An 18,430-nucleotide genomic window follows, 5' to 3' on the forward strand; every position below is an offset into this window, starting at 1 on the left:
TGCCAGCACTGTTGTGAGTCATGCATGTCTGCATGTAGCCTGAATCCCGTGTTGCGTTTGTTGTGATCATCACATCATATCATTCTGACGTGCTGCTCAATTCAGACAGAAATCCTGCAGCTTGTCATGACAAATTAACATCAAATCAGAAAAAGGATCTGCTTCCGGGATGTTTGGCTTGGCATTTAATTTTTTTTTTTCCCTGCTTTACTGGTATTCCAAAACCCTTGCGGGTGCGCATATGAGTGAGCATTATGTTTTCTCTATGGAGTACGACTGTGTCAAGTTTATCTTGTCAAACGCTATCTGTGTCGGTTTTCGTGTGTGATAGATTCAGGATCCCGATCTTGCACAAAATTAGACTGCAGAGTCCATCCGAAATCTTATTGTTGAATCTCAATTAAGACCAAGGACATCATCAATTCTCCCTGGCTCTGATCTATATTTAGTAGCCATGACATTTTTACATGGAAAAATCTCTAATATGCTCAGAGGCTTGTGTTGCTTTGCTTATATAAACTTCCGTCTCTGTAAAAACCTGATCAGATTGTAAATTGTTGCGGCTATGTAAGATAAGTACAGGTATATTTTGATTGTATCAATCCAGATGAGATTGTGGATCTCTATGAATGTTTTCCTTCATGGAACTTCTCTTTTGTAGCCATTGATACATTGATTTTACATTTGACAAATGTATTAGCCTTGGCGGATGTCTGGGCTGCTCCATTTTCCTGGATTATCATCTAAGTGTTTGGGGGCAAATCCCTTTGAGCTCAATTCCCATCTTCCTAATAAAACAAATGGAGTCATTTTGACTGCCAATTGCCAAGTTAACATTTTCTCTTTGTCTCCTCTGACCCCACAGACTACAGTCATCATGTATGATGCAGCGAGGGTGCCATCTCCCAATGATGGTGCAAACGGTCTCACCAAACCAGCGGCGCCTGCGACAGGAGCAGATATGGGGGCAACAACGGAAGGAGGCGGCCTAACGCCACCAACGGCCCTACAAGCAAAAACTGAAGAAGGACAGCCAGCTGCAGAGGAAGAAGAACCACAGCCGGTCTTGGTTAAAAAACCACGGAGAGAGATTTTGGACCATGACAGGAAGAGGAGGGTAGAACTCAAATGTATGGAGCTCCAAGAGATGATGGAAGAACAAGGGTAAGTTTGAGTGCTTCTCCTCAATAATTGTTCATCAAGCAAACAAAATACTTGCTAGTTAGTCAACTGACGTGTTTGCTGACTGAGACCTCATCTTTTTGTAAGATCAGTTCATTAGGTAGATGTATTGAACTTCATTTTGACTGACTTATTGAAGGTACAAATCTTACCCTGGCAATCCTTCAAATATATGACGTATTGTGAATAATTTGTTGTGTACAGTGGTACCGCTACTTATGAAATAAATTTGTTCTGAAAGGAATGTCTTAACTAGAAAATGTTGTAAGTAGACACATTTTCAAAGTGAATAATCCGTTCCAAGCCCCCCATACACCCACCAAAATTTCAGACACAAATGTTTTCTAAAGCATAAAAATGCATCAAAATATGTAACAAATACGTTTTACAATTAAATTGCTGCACAATACATGAGAGTTTTACATAATGTAAAAAAACAAAGAAAATAATGGTCATTTAACTTTTAACTGCGTCCTCATCGTTTTTTGCCCTCTTTCGTTCATGTTTTGGAAAGAACTGATCCAAGGACGTTTTCGTTTGTCGGCTTTTCACAATCCTTCGAAAAAGTCCAAGGCAAACATCAGCAGAGTGAGCGATCGCCAGACTGGTGAACACTTTTTCTGGGTGATTCACATTTACGTAAAACTATCGGAACAACTCATGGAATGAGGGGCAAATGACGACAATGCTGCATAGCCACATATCTATTTATTTTGCCATCTACACTCATAGACACATATGGTACAGGTCCCTCTTAGCCAATGGGATGCCGAGAAGATGCTTGGTAATAGCCAATGGCAGAGCAGCTTTTAGTATGTTACGTTCAGGAAACTCTGAGCTGCGTATGGTAGCCTATACTGTATTTTTACCTTTCGTATCTTGGAATTTCTTTCGTAACAAGAGGCAATATTTTCCTGTTGAGGCGCTTCGTAATTTGAAATTTTCGTGTGAAAAGACGTTCGTAAGTAGAGCTACCACTTTATTGAATTTGACACTAGACTCCGACTGGGGTGTCATTAAACAGCTTACAGCCTACTTGGGGAAGGCAGAATAACATCCACGTCACACGCTTGCTGCATTTATTTTATTGTTTTGTGTTTTTTGTTATTGTAAAGTGTCCTTGGGTCTCTTGAAAGGCGCTTATAAATAAAATGTATTATTATTATTATTATTATTATTGTTTAACAGGGTCCTTTTAGGATACCTTCCCAATACAAGAATTTGCATTTACATATAGCGCCCCTTGGCACATTGTTTTTCTTCAATTCTAATGTTGCAGTGATCGTGAGAAGCTAAAATCAAAATCAGGATGTTTCTAGTAATTGCCCAGCATTACGTTGAAGCTGATTGCATATTTCTGTGTTTGTGCCTTTTTGAAACAGAACAGTGAAGACATCATTGCATGACTGGTCGATGTGATGACCGTGTGCTGTATGCACTTCAATTGTTTCAGGCCGTCTTGTGTTTTAATTTTCAAATACCATGGGCGATAGAAGAGTGACAGACAGTCATACCACAAATTAAATCCTTTTGCGGGTGGTACAGAAGGGCACCAGTATTAAATTAAATTGTTTGAGGGACAGCACACTGGGTTAAAATGTTGACCTGACTTTGAGATTGCTATCGTGATTCAAAAGAGTCTCGAGAAGAAGCGCTCGAGATCATGGATGAATGGAGGGTACACATTTTGCTTTCAATCTGCTGTGCTATTTAATCAAAATTCAATTACGATTAGTACACTGCATGATTACACAATTGGCATAATCATAGCATCACCATCTATCTATATAGAAAATATATAGAGTATATCTATCTGTCTATCTGTCTATCTGTCTATCTGTCTGTCTATCTGTCTATCTGTCTATCTGTCTATCTGTCCATCTATCTATCTATCTAGTTGTTATTGTTGTTTTTGTGTGTGTGTGTAATGAACTACCATTAATTTTCTGACTCCCTTTTACATGTAGGAAATTCTTCTGTTTGTGCATGTTTTCTTTTAAGTGCCTTTCACCTTTTCATGCACCCTGTCACCTGAAACTCGATAAGCTGTCCACTGTAGTAACCGCTGTCCCTAAAAGGATTAAATATATTTTTAATTATGTGAAGCACATTGAGTTAGCTTTGTATGACGTGCGCTATATAAACAAAGCTAAAACCTTGCCTTGCCTTGGTGTGGGGTGTGATTAGAATGCTTTTCTTTTGTTCCGATCTGTTTGGAAGACAGTTGGGGCCGCCAATTGTATAATTACGATAAAATGCACAAATGAAGACTGATTAACTTTGTGTGTATCCCGCTTAAGAGTGATTTGAAGGACTGGTGATCTAGTGGAACAGTACAACGGACGTTACAATATAGCGATATAGCTCATGATAGCAGAAAACAAGCAGACTCCACTCTGTCTAATTTAACCGCTTCCCGTCTAGGCCAGACGGGCAAACATACTCTTGAAGGACAGTAACCACTCACCACAGCAGTAAAGCTCTGGGCTGACTCAAGCCATCTTGTTTGCCCGTAAAAATTGCCAATCTCATTTCCCCCGTGTCCTCAGACCACCCCCACTCAAATTATTCTAATGTGCCCTTGTAACGGAGTTTGAATAAAGGATTATGGGATAGAGAAGTAGAGACAGGCCAGCCTTGAGACGCAATTAAGAGGATGGCTGCAGTCTTATTGCCGTGTCTGAGATATTGTGTTGACTGAGGTCTCAATAAACTATGAGACTGGGGGAGGGATGTCTAGAGTGACGGCCAGTTGGTGTAGGAACTCATTAGAGAGCCGTGGCAATTTATAGAATATCTCAATTGAGATACCCAATGCTTCATAGTGGTCAGTGTTATCATTTTCAGATTAGAATTATATTTCTACCCATGTGCACATCAATTTTGGTGACGACCGATTACAATTTTAATTTTGTCCTTTAAGTGACATTATGTTGTTTCTCAAGTGAGAGAGGCTACCTTTCGATGTGAATTGAATGAAATACAGTGTATATTGAGAAATTAATTCTAATATTTTCAGACTGTAATAACACATGCCGGGCGGCCCGGTAGTCCAGTGGTTAGCACGTCGGCTTCACAGTGCAGAGGTACCGGGTTCGATTCCAGCTCCGTCCTCCCTGTGTGGAGTTTGCATGTTCTCCCCGGGCCTGCGTGGGTTTTCTCCGGGTGCTCCGGTTTCCTCCCACGTTCCAAAAACATGCGTGGTAGGCTGATTGGACGCTCTAAATTGTCCCTAGGTGTGAATGTGAGCGTGGATGGTTGTTCGTCTCTGTGTGCCCTGCGATTGGCAGGCAACTGATCCAGGGTGTCCCCCGCCTACTGCCCGAAGACGGCTGGGATAGGCTCCAGCACCCCCCGCGACCCATGTGAGGATTAAGCGGTTCAGAAAATGGATGGATGGATAACACATGCCTACACACATTCCTATAAATATTGGTGATGATCTATCATAGTTTTCGGACATTATGCCGCCCGCCATAATATACCGGCTGCACACCGTTGCACAGTTCATGGGTTTGCTGCGTCAAGCTTGCGTGACATGTCCGTGAGGTCCGCATGGCTCCACTAATTAAAAAAAAATACCTCAGTTCAGCAACCTCTGTCCCCACATTTTCTGCACCACGCATTTATGAGCAATAGCTAGTACAATAACAGTGTTTTCTTCTTGCCGACCCCCCCTATTTACCGTATTTTCCGCACTATAAAGCGCTTTGGAGTATAAGGTGCATCTTCAATGAATGGCTTATTTTAAAACTGTTTTCAAATATCGGATGCACCGCGTTATAGGGCGCATATATTAGAAGCTACAATAGTGGCTGAGGTTGCATCATGCATCCACTAGATGGAGCTACGCTAAGGCAATACAAGACAGCTTTATTTATATAGAGCTTTCACAACCGCTGCAGCTGTAACAAATCGCTTGACAGAACATTTAAAATACTTTGTCCAAGATATCAGAATATTGATCCATTTATAAGGCGCACTGTTGACTTTTGAGAAAATGGAATGCTTTTAGGTGTGCCTTATAGTGCAGAAAATATGGAACTTGTTCATTGTATGTAGACTGTTAACCCTAAACTGATCTTTATCTGTCTTACAGGGAATAAAATGCCCTGGTTTGATTCCAGTTTGGACTGTTTTGCACATATTCCCATGTGACCTTTGTTTTTCTGCTCCTTAGGTACCGGTATTGATTTGCTGTGAACTGTTGTAATTTTTCTGTATGTTGTACATGTGACATGTAAAACACCTTTACTTTTATTATATGGTAGCAGACTGAATGCTTTCAAGTACGTTAGACTTGTGATGGCTGATTCACTTCCAACTCAATTATTTCTCTGAAAAATGTAATAGAAATTATATTGCAGGCTGTTTAATTGAGGCGTAGTGGTGATGCATCATTTCATGCTCTGAGGCGGGTGAGTCGTTTTTCCCGTTCGCTAATAAGTGCTACTCACAGCACCTTGCACTTTAGACACACGAACCTTGCATATGTTTTCACAAAGCTGTGGGCTATCTGCAAATGTGCACTCCGCCCCCCTTTTGCACACATTAAACTGAACCAAAGGAAGAATATGTAAGATTAAAAATCCATTATCCAAGCACATTTTCCGTACGCCCAGCATCTTTTTTTATTTGCTACATAATAGAATAGCATGATTTATTTATTTTTTGAGGCACCCATGCATTCATTTCAATATAAATAATGTTGTTTATATATTTACAATATAAACATTTAGTGTCACACAAAAGTAATGTGTGACTTTTTCTGGTAACATAAATTTCAATGTGTTTGCTTTCTTGAGTTGGTGGTTTCTATTTTATTTTGTATTTTATGGGGTCGCGATTTATTTAATACAAGAATGTGGCGTCCCACCCCTCGTCCCCACCCACCTTTCCATGGAGAACTCTTAAAAATGCCCATGCCCAGTGCTTGCGATAGTCATTGAAACTAATCATTACCTTTAAATGTAATCTTCTCATTAAATTTAAAAAATAAAATAAAATAAACGTGTAGACAGATACACCACAAAAATTAGACTGTGTGTTTCTAAAATAATCAGCATCTCGCTGAACTTAGGTTGTGAAGCCCTAATTACAATATTCCAGGATCTTCAAACTTTCCATGGTATGTATGTAGAAATTCTATTCTCGAAACGTTTTACATGAAAAATGTATCAAAGTTCAGAATAAATAAATTAAGAAATATTGTTCTATCCAACAGTGTCTTGGAAACTTGACAGTCCTTAAATACAAGTCAAGGTTTTAATTGGGGGGGGAAAAAGGAGCAGGTGCACCTGCTGGAGGGAAACACCCTCCACTCCAGCTGGAGCTGGAACAAAAAAACAGACATGACACAGTTTGAGAGTCAACGCTTTTCACTGTGGCACTAATTCGAAATAGCAAGGTGGGGTGTTTATGTTGTTCTCCTGCCTTCCCACCACCTTTCAATCTCCCTAACCACACTGCTGCGGAATTGATGGCTGCACCATTTAATGGATGCGCAACAGTCCCTGGGCTCGACTTGTGGAAGCAGCATTTTCAAGCATCAAACACACAGATAAGACCCGCATGCAAACACGTACTTAATGGAGGGATAATAACGTCTTAGGGTTGCATTTTGTCTTCATTTTAGAGTATTGTGAGTTAATGGAGATGATCTACAATTGCTCAGAAATGTCAAATTACTGCAATTACGTTCCATAATTGTGGTGATTTGTTCTCATGAGCTTGACAGGGGGCTCCACAAATCGAATTGCTGTCTTTTGGCTTACCGTCCTTTCAAATCATCATTACTTTTTTTTGTTGCCTGTCCTTGCGAGAAAACTTACACATACCCATGCAAAGTAAGGTACCAATGTCAGTTAGACTTTCATTTTGATTTTCTTTCCTGACTATTTTGACTTGGGCAAACAGTCACTCAGTGTAAATCCCCTTTGATAGTGTTTTGTTATGCTGGAAGCTACCCTGCTAGGTACATGGCATTAGCAAGTAAATGTGTTGTTTCGGCGGGCATGTTGCTGCGTTCATTGTAAATGTCTTGCTCTCCAGGGTTTTGTTATGACCTGTCCTCGTCAGCTCTGTCTCTTGTGTTAACCATTCAACTCCCGTCCTGCCACTCCGGGTGTACCTCGTGGCCTCGTCAGTTTGCTTGTGGGCACTTGCGGCCCTGGAGGACCAGTATCCTGGATGTTTTCTGTCTCATACCTGATTCAAACGATCCGCTCATCAGCAAACTCGGCAAAAGGCAGGGTAACAATCCTGATCATTTGAATCAGGTTTGTTGGAGCAGGGATTGCCGTAGTTGCCCACATGTGGCATAGCATTATCGATAGAAAATTTCCGCCCACGTATATATGCCTCCTGGAACAGGTGCCATGAACTGAATCACCTTATATTACCTCAGGAGGGTGGCGGGCGAGCTGGAGGCAATCCCAGCTGACTTCGGGCAGTTGGCGGGGGTACGTCCTGTTTCAGTCCGATCATAGGTTGAAAATTGTGGAGCTTCACCTAGATGCGCACAAATCGTGGAGGTCAAGCGAAATAAGTCCAAGTACCAATTTATTTTCATTTCACACTTGATGGCTAGGCAGGCACTCCAGAGATTATTTTTATGCAAGAAATTCAAAAGTACGGTACATTTTCCATAACAGGTCATCTCCTTTGGTGATAAAGCAAATTTCAACACATTCCGTCCTGACAGACTTGGGCAAGGTCAAGTAGAAAGCTCTTGCAGCTTGTCATCTTGGATAACGTGTATCTTGTCTCCTTTTTCTTTTTGAGACTTTCACACAAACGCCCCCCGTTTTCAATCACCTTAGGTACAAAGCAGAAAGTGTGCAAGGGCTATTGTAAAATGTCAAGTAGTACTGAACATGTTAATGTGTCGTGTGCTGGGTGTGAAAACCATGAATATAAAGTAAGTGTTTAGGGTTTCCATTGTGCTCAGGTGACAGCTGCTGGGTTGAGAGATTGGCCAACAGTGAGACTTGATGTGGCTGTCAGACTCGCTGGGCCATCTTCCAGCTATTGCAATGCTCCATCACACTCGTACTAACCTCATTCTCCTCGCTGTCAGTACTCTGATGGCTGCAGCTAAGAAGATGTTATCAGCTTTTTTTTTTTTTAATTCCTGAAAAGTGAATACCCCTTTTTCTACCCTAAAATGAGCCACTGGTTAATTCATAAGATGTCTCGGAGCTCATCCTGCTGCTAGTTGGGTTACTGGGTTTACACTATATCTGACAGCACAGTGGATCCATTACTAACCGTCTTTTTGGGCCCGGATTGCGTATTCCAGCGTTTTCTGTTGTTTTGACTGGTCTGTATCCACAGGTATTGTTTAGAGAACATCATCATTTAAAGAAAACAATACTGATTTTTTACAAGGTTGTTCCCTTTAGGTCACCCCAAAACTGATCTCCTCTTTCATAACCGAGTCAGGTTGTGTTTTTCAAGCATTGTATCTGATTTTTTCAAATATTTGTCTGCTCTATAATTGTTTGGAAAAGACACATAATAGAGGCTTATGCAACAATGACCGAGAAATTCAATTTTGCAGTTTTTTTGGGGGGGAGGCGGGGGGCGATATCAAACCCATCTCAGCACCCTTGATAAAAGTGGGAGACCTACAGAGAGTCAGTTCCTATTACTGATAATCCTTGACGATGGCAAATCCCCGCAGCCAGATTATGATTCTAAAACCAGCAACAATCAAAATAATGTCAATGCAGAGTATTGTTTGCATAACGTGACCATTGTTTTTAGAAAGCAATGTCGTGTATGCAACTCCCCTGCCCTACTTTGTCTGTCTATTCAAAAATATTTCCAAATGTTTAATTCCATCCTGTCGCCACATTCTCTCTCATGTGTGTCACGCGGCAGCTGATCACATATCAAAGAGCTACGGATGAGTTCATGCTTAATAAACCCGATAGCGATCATCCATTACCCCGCCCCCCTCGTCATTGTGTAATATCTGGCTTGTGACCACATTTTTACAGCTTCATCATTCTTTTTCTCCCATTGTTCCGCTCAGTGCTTCCCTTTAGCTCATTAGAGCTCATTACTGCCACTACAAAGGCAGAATGTGTGATGGATGATGTGACAGGTGTGAGTCCATCAGCACATCCGCTCGGTGTGCAGTGCCCTGTTCCGAATATGCTGACTTGCATGTCTATCGTTTGACAATCTTTTCGCTGAACAGGACTGACGTACTATAAGATTAAGATATCCTTTATTTGTCCCGCAATGGGGAAATTTACATTCAGAGTTCAGAAAGGAAAACGCTGGGTAGAGAGGGGGGGGGCGGGGGGGAACACGCTCGAACTAATAACTAATTTAAGTCCAGGATAAAAAAAGACCCTAGCACATAAATAAGCATATGACAGTTACAACAAGTCACAAGACATAACATGTAATGAGGGGGTGGATGGATGGGAAGGGGGAGGGGCGACCGCGACGCGGCCCATCGGTGAAGCTGGCTGAATTATTATTGACAACCTAGCAGAGAAAACCCTTCTTGTTTTGAAAGGCTGCATAGCACATTGTAAGAGGGTTTGATGTAGTTGTTTGTATCCGTCCACTCACAACCGGACAACTAAAACCGAGTGAAATATCCCTGTAGATGGGCGACAATCAATTTAACATGGCAACACAGCACTCGACATAACCCTCTCTCTATGGCAACATGTCGGCATCCTCCTCTGGACATAGCAAGTTGTACTTTCTGCCTTAATAAAAAAAAAAAAAAAACATGCCACTTGTATATGGACAACATGCACTCAAGATAAAGGATCTGTCAATTGTTTTGATATTGATTTTACTGTTACTGTATGTAAAAAAAAAATGTTGCAGTGATGAACATTCTCTCAGCCTTTTCCAGCACCTTATTGTATTCTTGTACATGCTCAGGTACACGGAGGAGGAGATTCAACAGAAAGTGAGCACATTCCGACAAATGTTGATGGACAAAGAGGGGGTCATCACCAGAGACGGCTCACAACCAGTGTAAGTTTTTTTTTCTCCTTATTTAGGAAAATGGTGCAAATGACTTAGCTTCCAGTTCGATTCTCACCGAACCAAATCTATGTAATACATTGTATTCTACGAGCTGTTCTTCTTCACACTCAAACTACTGACGTCACTGGTCTTTTATCGTTGCCCCCCGGTGTTTGCTTTCACTCCCCTTTACTTTGATGGCTTCTTTTTGTGTGTTCCTCCACACTCTTTCTTTCTTCACTCAGTCCCCTCAAATGGAAGATACTTGCCTGGAAGGGCTCATCGGCATTGCTCTAATTCCAATAACCTAAACATTCGCTGCCTGTCTTGTGGCCTGCCTCTCTCTGTATATTGTATGTACTAAGCCCTGTTTTTGTTTTTTGTTTTTTTCTCACAGTTCTGTGAAGGGGTTAGGTCAACGAAATTGAATTGCATGAGGCAAACCAATCACTGCACTACGCCCCCCCCCCCCCCCCCACACACACACACACTTACCAGTACCTTTTATTTAGTGCCTGTGGCGGCAGCAAGGTCAGAGGTGTCGGCTCAGGGAACTCACCAAGGAGGGTGGTGTGGAAAGGAGAATTCTGGGCGCGACCGCTGATGTTTACTCGTGTAGTCAAAATGATATCTTCATCCATTTAATATACCCCTTTTTGTAATACCTTTTTCAATTGGTTTTGAGTGACAGGTAGGGTACACCCTGGACTGGTCTCCAGGCAATCACAGAGCATCTATAGACAGAACCATTCACACTCAAATGGACACCCATGGACAATTTAGAGTCTTCAGATTACCTAATTTACATGTTTTTGGAATGTTGGATTAAACCACAGCAAAAGAAAAGAATTGCTCTTGTATAGCACGACTTTAAAAAAATTGTGGGGGAGGGGGGGGTTTGTTTTGTTTTTTGGGAGGTGCAATGGAACGACAACAATATAAGACTGCCTTCAGGAAGCATACCGTTATTTTCAATAACAGCTGTGGTGACATAATGCACAATGTTTTTAAAAAAGTCTTCAAATGAAAGACTTTTCATTTCAACCAGGATGACCATCTATTTATTGGTCACAATAAATGCAGTACTTTAGTCGTTTAATCACCGGCTGACACATTTTGTTTCAAGTAGTAAACTTAGTTTTATTGTTTTTTAATGACTCCTTCCTGCTCGAAATCCCACAAGACATAAAGTGAAAAAAAAGACTCTCCTGAACTTCAACAGCAGATTATACTTTTTTTTTTTTCGGGATCATCTCCTGCCATATTTCAGGGTCAACCACATGCACTACTACCCAGAGGATGATGGTGAATTGCCTGCCGATGAAGATGGAGACTACGCCGATGATTATCGCAGTGACAACAGGTCAATGACACGCTCGATACACATTGTATCACGTTGACTTGTTGAACCGCTGTTAATACTCAGGTCATTCATTAAATCATCCGTGCATTATCTTAATGCGGACCCGACCAGGATTTAATTTGATTGGAACAGATAAAATGTGAGTTTTGATATTAAAAAAGAATTGCACTTGAATTGTCCTCAACAAGCGCTTCCTTACAGTTGCAGCAAAGATAAAACCATATTATGCGCTGTGTGTGTTTGTATTTACCACTTATGCAGAAAGCTTTTCAATTTCAGTTTACCAGTCTATTTATATTGGTATATTACAGTATCGTTATATTCATTTTTAAATCGTGACAATGGTCTGAATGTGACCTTGAGATCTTGCCATAAAAGTCTCACTCATCCACTTCTGTCTGGTGGATATTTCAGAGCAAAGAGAAAATCAAGCAGCTCTCCATCCCCACGACCAAAGAAAAGAAAGAAGAAGAAATCTGGCCGCAGAAGAAGTCGGTGAGTGGATAGACACTGCTTGGAGTGGCTGATAAAATAACGTTATTAAAAATATTTGTACAGTATTCGTGTAGATTGTTCAATAGCCTTGGAATAGATATACAGAGTGATTCATTCACTGATATCCGACCTTATTGTCCGCACTATAAGGCGCTTCGAAGTATAAGGCGCAATGAATGACCTATTTTAAAACTGTTTTCATAAATAGGGCGTACCACATTATAAAGCACATAGAAGGAAGCTACAATAGTGGCTGCGGTTGCGTTATGCATCCACTAGATGGAGCTATGATAATGGGTATACAATACAATACAATACAATACAGCTTTATTTATATCGAGCCTTCACAACCACTGCAGCTGTAACAAAGCACCTCACAGAACATTTAAAATAGCACCTCCAAGAAATCAGAACAGTGGTCCATATATAAGGTGCAGCGGATTATAAAGTGCACAAGAAAACGGAATGCTTTTCGATGCGCCTTATCGTGCGGAAAATACGGTAACTGGGGAGGATGCAAAACAAAACTAACCTGGTGTGCAACAAATCAGTCATTTTTGTGAGGAAAAGCGTAAAGAAAGAGTTAAAGGACAAGTACATATTATGGTTGTCGCATGATCCTTTTCATCTGTGTCGTCAGAAGTACTCATGAGTGAATTATTGTGATGTATGAATGGAAACAGTTGGATTGTGGCGGAAGAACAGTTAATTGTTCTACCTGTCACTATATGTCACCGGTGTGTCTGGATGTCATTTTAATTATTCAAAACTAAATAAATAATCAATTATAATGAAAATGAATAATTTCTCACTACATGCCTGACGGTGTTTCATGGCACAGTGGGCGGGAGTCGTTGACTAAGCGTGACACATGAAGTTTCCATTGACAGGTTTGGCAGCTCATCACCCAATCGCAAACAGAAGAAGAAAAAGAGTGGGAAGAGACACAAGCATGCCAGGTGTGTGCATTTATAAACAATGTATAAAGTATATGTGAGTCATTACTGGAAGCTATTAATGTTCAGGGAAAAAAATCTCACGCTCGCTGTTGAAGAGCAACTGATTTCCCCTCTCGTTAATCACATTGGCCTTTCATGTGTTGACCTTGCTTCCGTTTGCCTTGGCAGAGAAGAGGAGAAAGTGGCTAAGAAAGGAATGAAAGAAAAGGAAGAAAAAGGGAAGATGAAAAAGAGGCAAGACAGGGAGGAAGGTGCAAACAGGCAGTTAGCAAAGGAGGTGAGAAATAAATGATGGATGGTAAGAAAGCAGGAAAATGGATTGTGAAAGGAGGCTTTGTGAGTATGAAGAAAGTCAGCTGTGTACACACCCACAACGGCGTAAGACACTGATTTTTAACTGTGCCAAGCTGCACGTATCTGCAGAAATTGCAATACCCAGCGTACCCAGCCCGTGCTAGACTTTCACTGTGCACAAAAGTAGAACCAATGGCAAAATTAAGACTAACGTAGTACCTCATCAGAATATCAACTTTTATACAGGGAATATTTCGCTAAAAATATGACTTTTCAACTCATGTAAAATTTTGTTCTCTTCAAGTACATGAACATAATGAAAAAATCTGCCCTTGCATACACATAATACGACCCTCTGTCATTTGAATACATACAGAAAAATACAAACGTACCAGTCCAGTCACACACAGAATGGTACCACCTGTACTTTTGTTTTTGCATATGCTCGTACACACAATATGCTTGTTAATATAGTTTATCATGGGGACTAGTGGGTCCAAATGTACAGCCCGAACAACACCGCCTCCTTGTGTGCAGGAGATTTGCATACCCGAAGAAATAATGACCCTCTTCTCAATTATCAAACACTACAGGACCCTTGTTCCCCACTTTCCAGCCACACCTCCTCTATCTCGCTCCTCTCTGCCCCTCTTCTGTCACCCGAGTGTCACACTACAGCTGCTCTGCGGTGCGCATGTTGTCGGTGCTTGAATAATGCATGGCCGAGGCACGTAGGGAAAGCAGAAAGGCTTCCACCCCAGAGACGGCCTCCCTTGTTGATATTCGCCCCTTTTAAGTCGCACATGCGGTTGGAAAGTGAGGGGGCAGTACTGGATTCTTACAATGCCATGAAATTTATACAGCTACTTGTACTTGTAAATATCTTGGCAAAACAGCTGAGATTTATTTAATAATGTCATGCATTTCCTATGCGGCTATTTTGGTCAACAATGAGTTCCTCAGAACGACTTCCCCTCGCCACAAGCACACAGGTGGCTCCCTCCGAAGGGGAAAAATGGGTTTCTGCAATAATTTATATATCAGCTTGTGAGAGTTTTATTACCCCTTTTTCACCTTTCTCCTGCTGCCACGCCAGCGGACGCTGTAGGTGTGTGAATCGGTAGGGAAGCTGTGGGTCTCCTCCGCAAAATAGCAACAACTCCCACAGACCTTCACGAATTTCCATGGAAACCGCGACAAGGGTGACATTAAAGTGATATGGATGGCTGTGCACGGCGGGGGGAACTGTCATTGAACGCCTGGGTCAATAAATAAAATCAATATAGTGTATCTCGTGCAGGAACCAGGAAGCTGCATCTGACAACACAAGAGCTTCCTTTCTTTTCACACATAGTAACTGCATGTAAGGACATGCCAGTGTTTGGAATCTGACATTGAGTCACGTGTTAGGTGGGACCGGTTGTGAATTTTAGTCCAAATATTTCCAGCAATTATTTGAAATTCCACTGTTATTTTGCTGCTAGTAATGTCAAATCAATTCTCCGGTTAAAAATATCTTTCCTGCAGTACACACATGAATAATTCAGTTTCTGAAGCTGTCTAATAATAGCTTTGTTATACTTTTGTAGGTCGGCATCAGGCTCCACCAAAAAGAGGAGGTACAGGTATGTGTGTGGGGAAAGAGAAGGAAACTGGAAACCAAGTGGCAAGTGAAAAATATTGCGCAATGAAACTACGAAGGACACGCAATGCTTAATTTTCTCTCTCATTGGTTTTACAATGTTAAACTGGATACAGTTAAATTGCAAATTAAACTGCAATGTCAGTTGCTCTTGCTGTATTTTGTACAGCACACAGAGTTCATCCTCGAATAGCTTGTTTTTGGTTATACAATTTTGGTCAACTTTCTTCTTACACCACCTCTGTTCTCAAAGACGCTATATGACACATTTTCTTTGGTGTTCGGTTTGAATCCAATATATAGTCCAGGAAAGGGAGTGATGACCTGTTAAATATAATTATTATTATTATAATTATAATTATTATTATTACTGTTAAATATTGAATTAAAATTTGCTCTTGACCGGTCTCTCAATTTTGTTTCAGGTCAGGCAGCCCAAAGGACAAACACAAAGATAAGAAAAAGAGGTGAGTCACCCACCCAACATCTTATTCCCAAGGAAAGTTGTCAGAATTATTGGACTGATACCACCGTACTACACTTATTTTATAGATACTGTGCATTTTGCAGATTTCAGAATTTCATTTGAGAAAGCAATAGATGACCGGAACAATAAAAAAAAAATCGGCTGAGTTGTGAGCAAGGGGTCCGTCATACATTTATATTGTTGTTGTTTTTTAAAATATTTTGTCAGATTCAGTTTTATATAGAATGCTTAAGAGTATAAAACATCAATTGGGTTTCATCCCCGCTTGCTACTATCCCTTGGCTCAATCTCAAAATATTCCTCTGTGCCTTGTCCCGCTTTATATACAATCAGATGGATGACCGAGTTTGCACGCTTGTGTGTAAGATATCCTTTATTAGTCCCACACTGGGGAAATTTACAGTGTATGTCCCTGTGGTGTACTCATACATACAAATTCCTTCCTGTTTTGTGCATGTCTGTTTGTCCGTTTGTGGCTTTTCGTTTAGGTCCCCCGCAGAGACCCCCAGGAGGAGCGTACAGCGTCAAGGCAGCTGTTGCAGCAGCCGCAGCGCTTCTCTGTCATCCGCTGGGAGCGCCTCCAAATCTCCCAGCAGGTACATTGCACAAATGACACATGTGTGTGATTTTCCCCACACAGCGGTATCACCCTGGCGTGTCACAAGCACTTAGAATTCTTTTATTTTCCTTTTTTTGGGGAGGTTTAGAATAAAAATGGGACGTGTTGGCATATCTTATCATGACCCCCATGAGATGTATTTTAACGCAAATGCAATTTCCTGGTGTTCAATCCAAATCACTGGATATGTAACTGTTTAAAGGCCTTTGGGGGAGTCTATTATTCACATTTATTTAGAAATATGATTAGACTCAAATGGCAGAAGATAACATAAAACAGTATGGGACACAATGATACAGGTTGCAAAATGTGCAGTGTGCGAGTAGGATTACATCAAGTGTGTTTATGGCCATCGTGTGGACATCAGGTAAAATATGATGAAACGAAATGAGTGAGAGAGATGGGGTATTTAATATCGGAAAACATAAAATAAATCATCATATGCCACCACATTAGCAAGACCAATAGGTCGAGGAGCGCCCCCAATGTCAACACGTTAACTAGTTGGCCATCAAATTTGCTACCTTGGTGAAGTTCAACTATTATTGTCATCTATGTGCATGCATTTAATGTTGTACATGATAAATGCAAGAACAAAAAAAAACCTGGCAACCAGTTCAGGGTTTTATCCCCCCCCCCCCCTTATGTCTGAAGTCAGCTGGGATAGGCTGCAGCAACTCCTGAGACCCTCTTCAGCATAAGTGCTGTTGAAATTGACAATTTGTATTTTACCCTGGACCAAAAAATCTGTCATTTATTGGCTCTTCTCTTCCAGACTGAACTCCAAGCACAAGAGAAGTGGAAAGAAGGCAGCAAGTGCTTCACTATCCCCTGGCCCCGACAGTCCCACCGCTTGGCATAATGGAGACCACCCCAAGCGCAGTCACAACTGCCACAAAGCCGGCAGACTCAACCACACAGATGGTGATAAGGTGCAAGATGTATGTAATCTCCTCTATTCTACCCCCTTAATCCTCCTCCTTCCCCAACCTGCCCGCCGTGTTCAACGTAAACATTTTCTTTATTCTTTTCATAAGTAATTCATAGGTTACAGGGCATATGCTCTCTGATTGTCCTGATATGTGATGTGTAGAAGACCCGCTGCTTTGTATCTGGCTTTCTTTTGACTCCTGCCATCTTGTTCATTGTTCTTGTTTTGTGGCACCACAGACGAAGGTTCCTTCAGAGTGTGAGTGAGAGTGTGAGTGTGCGTGTGTGTGTGCGTGTGTGAGTGTGTGTTAGTTCCGGATAGATCCCCTGATTAAAAAATTAGCATATGTTCCTCACATGCAAAATCGAGCCATCTCAGAATATTATGATGCCAAATTAATGAGCAAAATAACCTGTGGTACCTTTCAGGTGGTTGCTCACTGAGGCATATGAATATAATAGGGGGGTGGGGGGAAGCGAGTTCATGGCAGGTATGACTGACTGCAAACACTGCGCACAGATATCAAGGATATACCAAGGATGTGTGTAATTAACACAAATAGATGTTACAGAACTTTTCAAAGCAAAACGGAAAATGATGGCGACCCCAATCAGGCACATGATATCGAAAGCTATTTATGTAATCACTCCATGAGCTGAAAAACCCAGAAAGCTCTAGCTGCTATTATCCCTGCCCTGAGCAAATTGCTTTTTTTTTAAACCACCACAGCTTCCCAAAGCAATGAAGTGGCATAATATGCATATATTATATTTGGGGGGGGGGGGTTGTGTACAAAATGTAGTACATGGGGAAAAAATTGGAGAAAATATCCTTAAACTACAATGATAATACTAATAATCCAAACACAAAAATGATAAATAGTTCACGTGTGACTAAATAGAAAAGATCAATCGCAGATCTCCTGTGTGTCAATTTGGAGTTTTGCATTGAGGGGGGGGGGGGTGTTGTGATGTTGATTCGGTTCACTTCCCTCACTCCCCAAATAAGAGACTGAGGGCTGATCTCATATAAAAAAAATTAATCTCAGGACATAATCTGAATCTCTTGACTCCAACGGTAGCTATCGTCGTGTAAACGTAAGAATACAAATTATAATGGCAGTATTGTTCTTTAAATGTGAAACATAATTATTTCCTTGTCAAAGAAATTATCCGAACATTTGTCTCTCTGCTTCTTATACTTTGGGGTTTAAAATAGAGCAAAGAAATGCTAATCTATTGCTGATATTACCACAATTTTATATTTTAAATAAAATACTTTTGACCTTACAAGCACCTTGTCTTGGTTGACCTGATTGATTTTTATTTGGCGGTTAGGAGGTTGGAGGGGGGTCCTGTGTTCTTTGCTACACTGTACTATTTTCTCTATCGACACAATTTATCTGCTAATTTGCTTTTCAAAGTTGGTTGCTCTCCGCTTTAATGCAGTTCTAGCCAG

General features: G+C 41.1%; 1 protein-coding gene across 7 annotated transcripts in view; it reads left to right on the top strand.

Annotated features, from left to right (window-relative positions):
* Positions 1-18,430, top strand: part of srrm3 (serine/arginine repetitive matrix 3) — a 54,089-nt gene that overhangs the window by 19,848 nt on the left and 15,811 nt on the right. For all 7 annotated transcript variants that reach the window (XR_007959218.1, XR_007959220.1, XM_052047842.1 and 4 more), the window contains exons 2-10: positions 866-1,164; positions 10,096-10,191; positions 11,453-11,545; positions 11,960-12,040; positions 12,931-12,999; positions 14,883-14,918; positions 15,361-15,402; positions 15,911-16,018; positions 16,817-16,982. Coding sequence is in view for 5 of the 7 variants with exons in the window: in XM_052047842.1 (XP_051903802.1) it covers positions 878-1,164; positions 10,096-10,191; positions 11,453-11,545; positions 11,960-12,040; positions 12,931-12,999; positions 14,883-14,918; positions 15,361-15,402; positions 15,911-16,018; positions 16,817-16,982 (978 nt within the window). In the remaining 2 variants the exon portion in view is untranslated. The remainder of the gene's footprint in view (positions 1-865; positions 1,165-10,095; positions 10,192-11,452; positions 11,546-11,959; positions 12,041-12,930; positions 13,000-14,882; positions 14,919-15,360; positions 15,403-15,910; positions 16,019-16,816; positions 16,983-18,430) is intronic.

This window comes from Hippocampus zosterae, chromosome 16 (assembly GCF_025434085.1).
Source record: "Hippocampus zosterae strain Florida chromosome 16, ASM2543408v3, whole genome shotgun sequence".
NCBI classification, from domain to species: domain Eukaryota; kingdom Metazoa; phylum Chordata; class Actinopteri; order Syngnathiformes; family Syngnathidae; genus Hippocampus; species Hippocampus zosterae.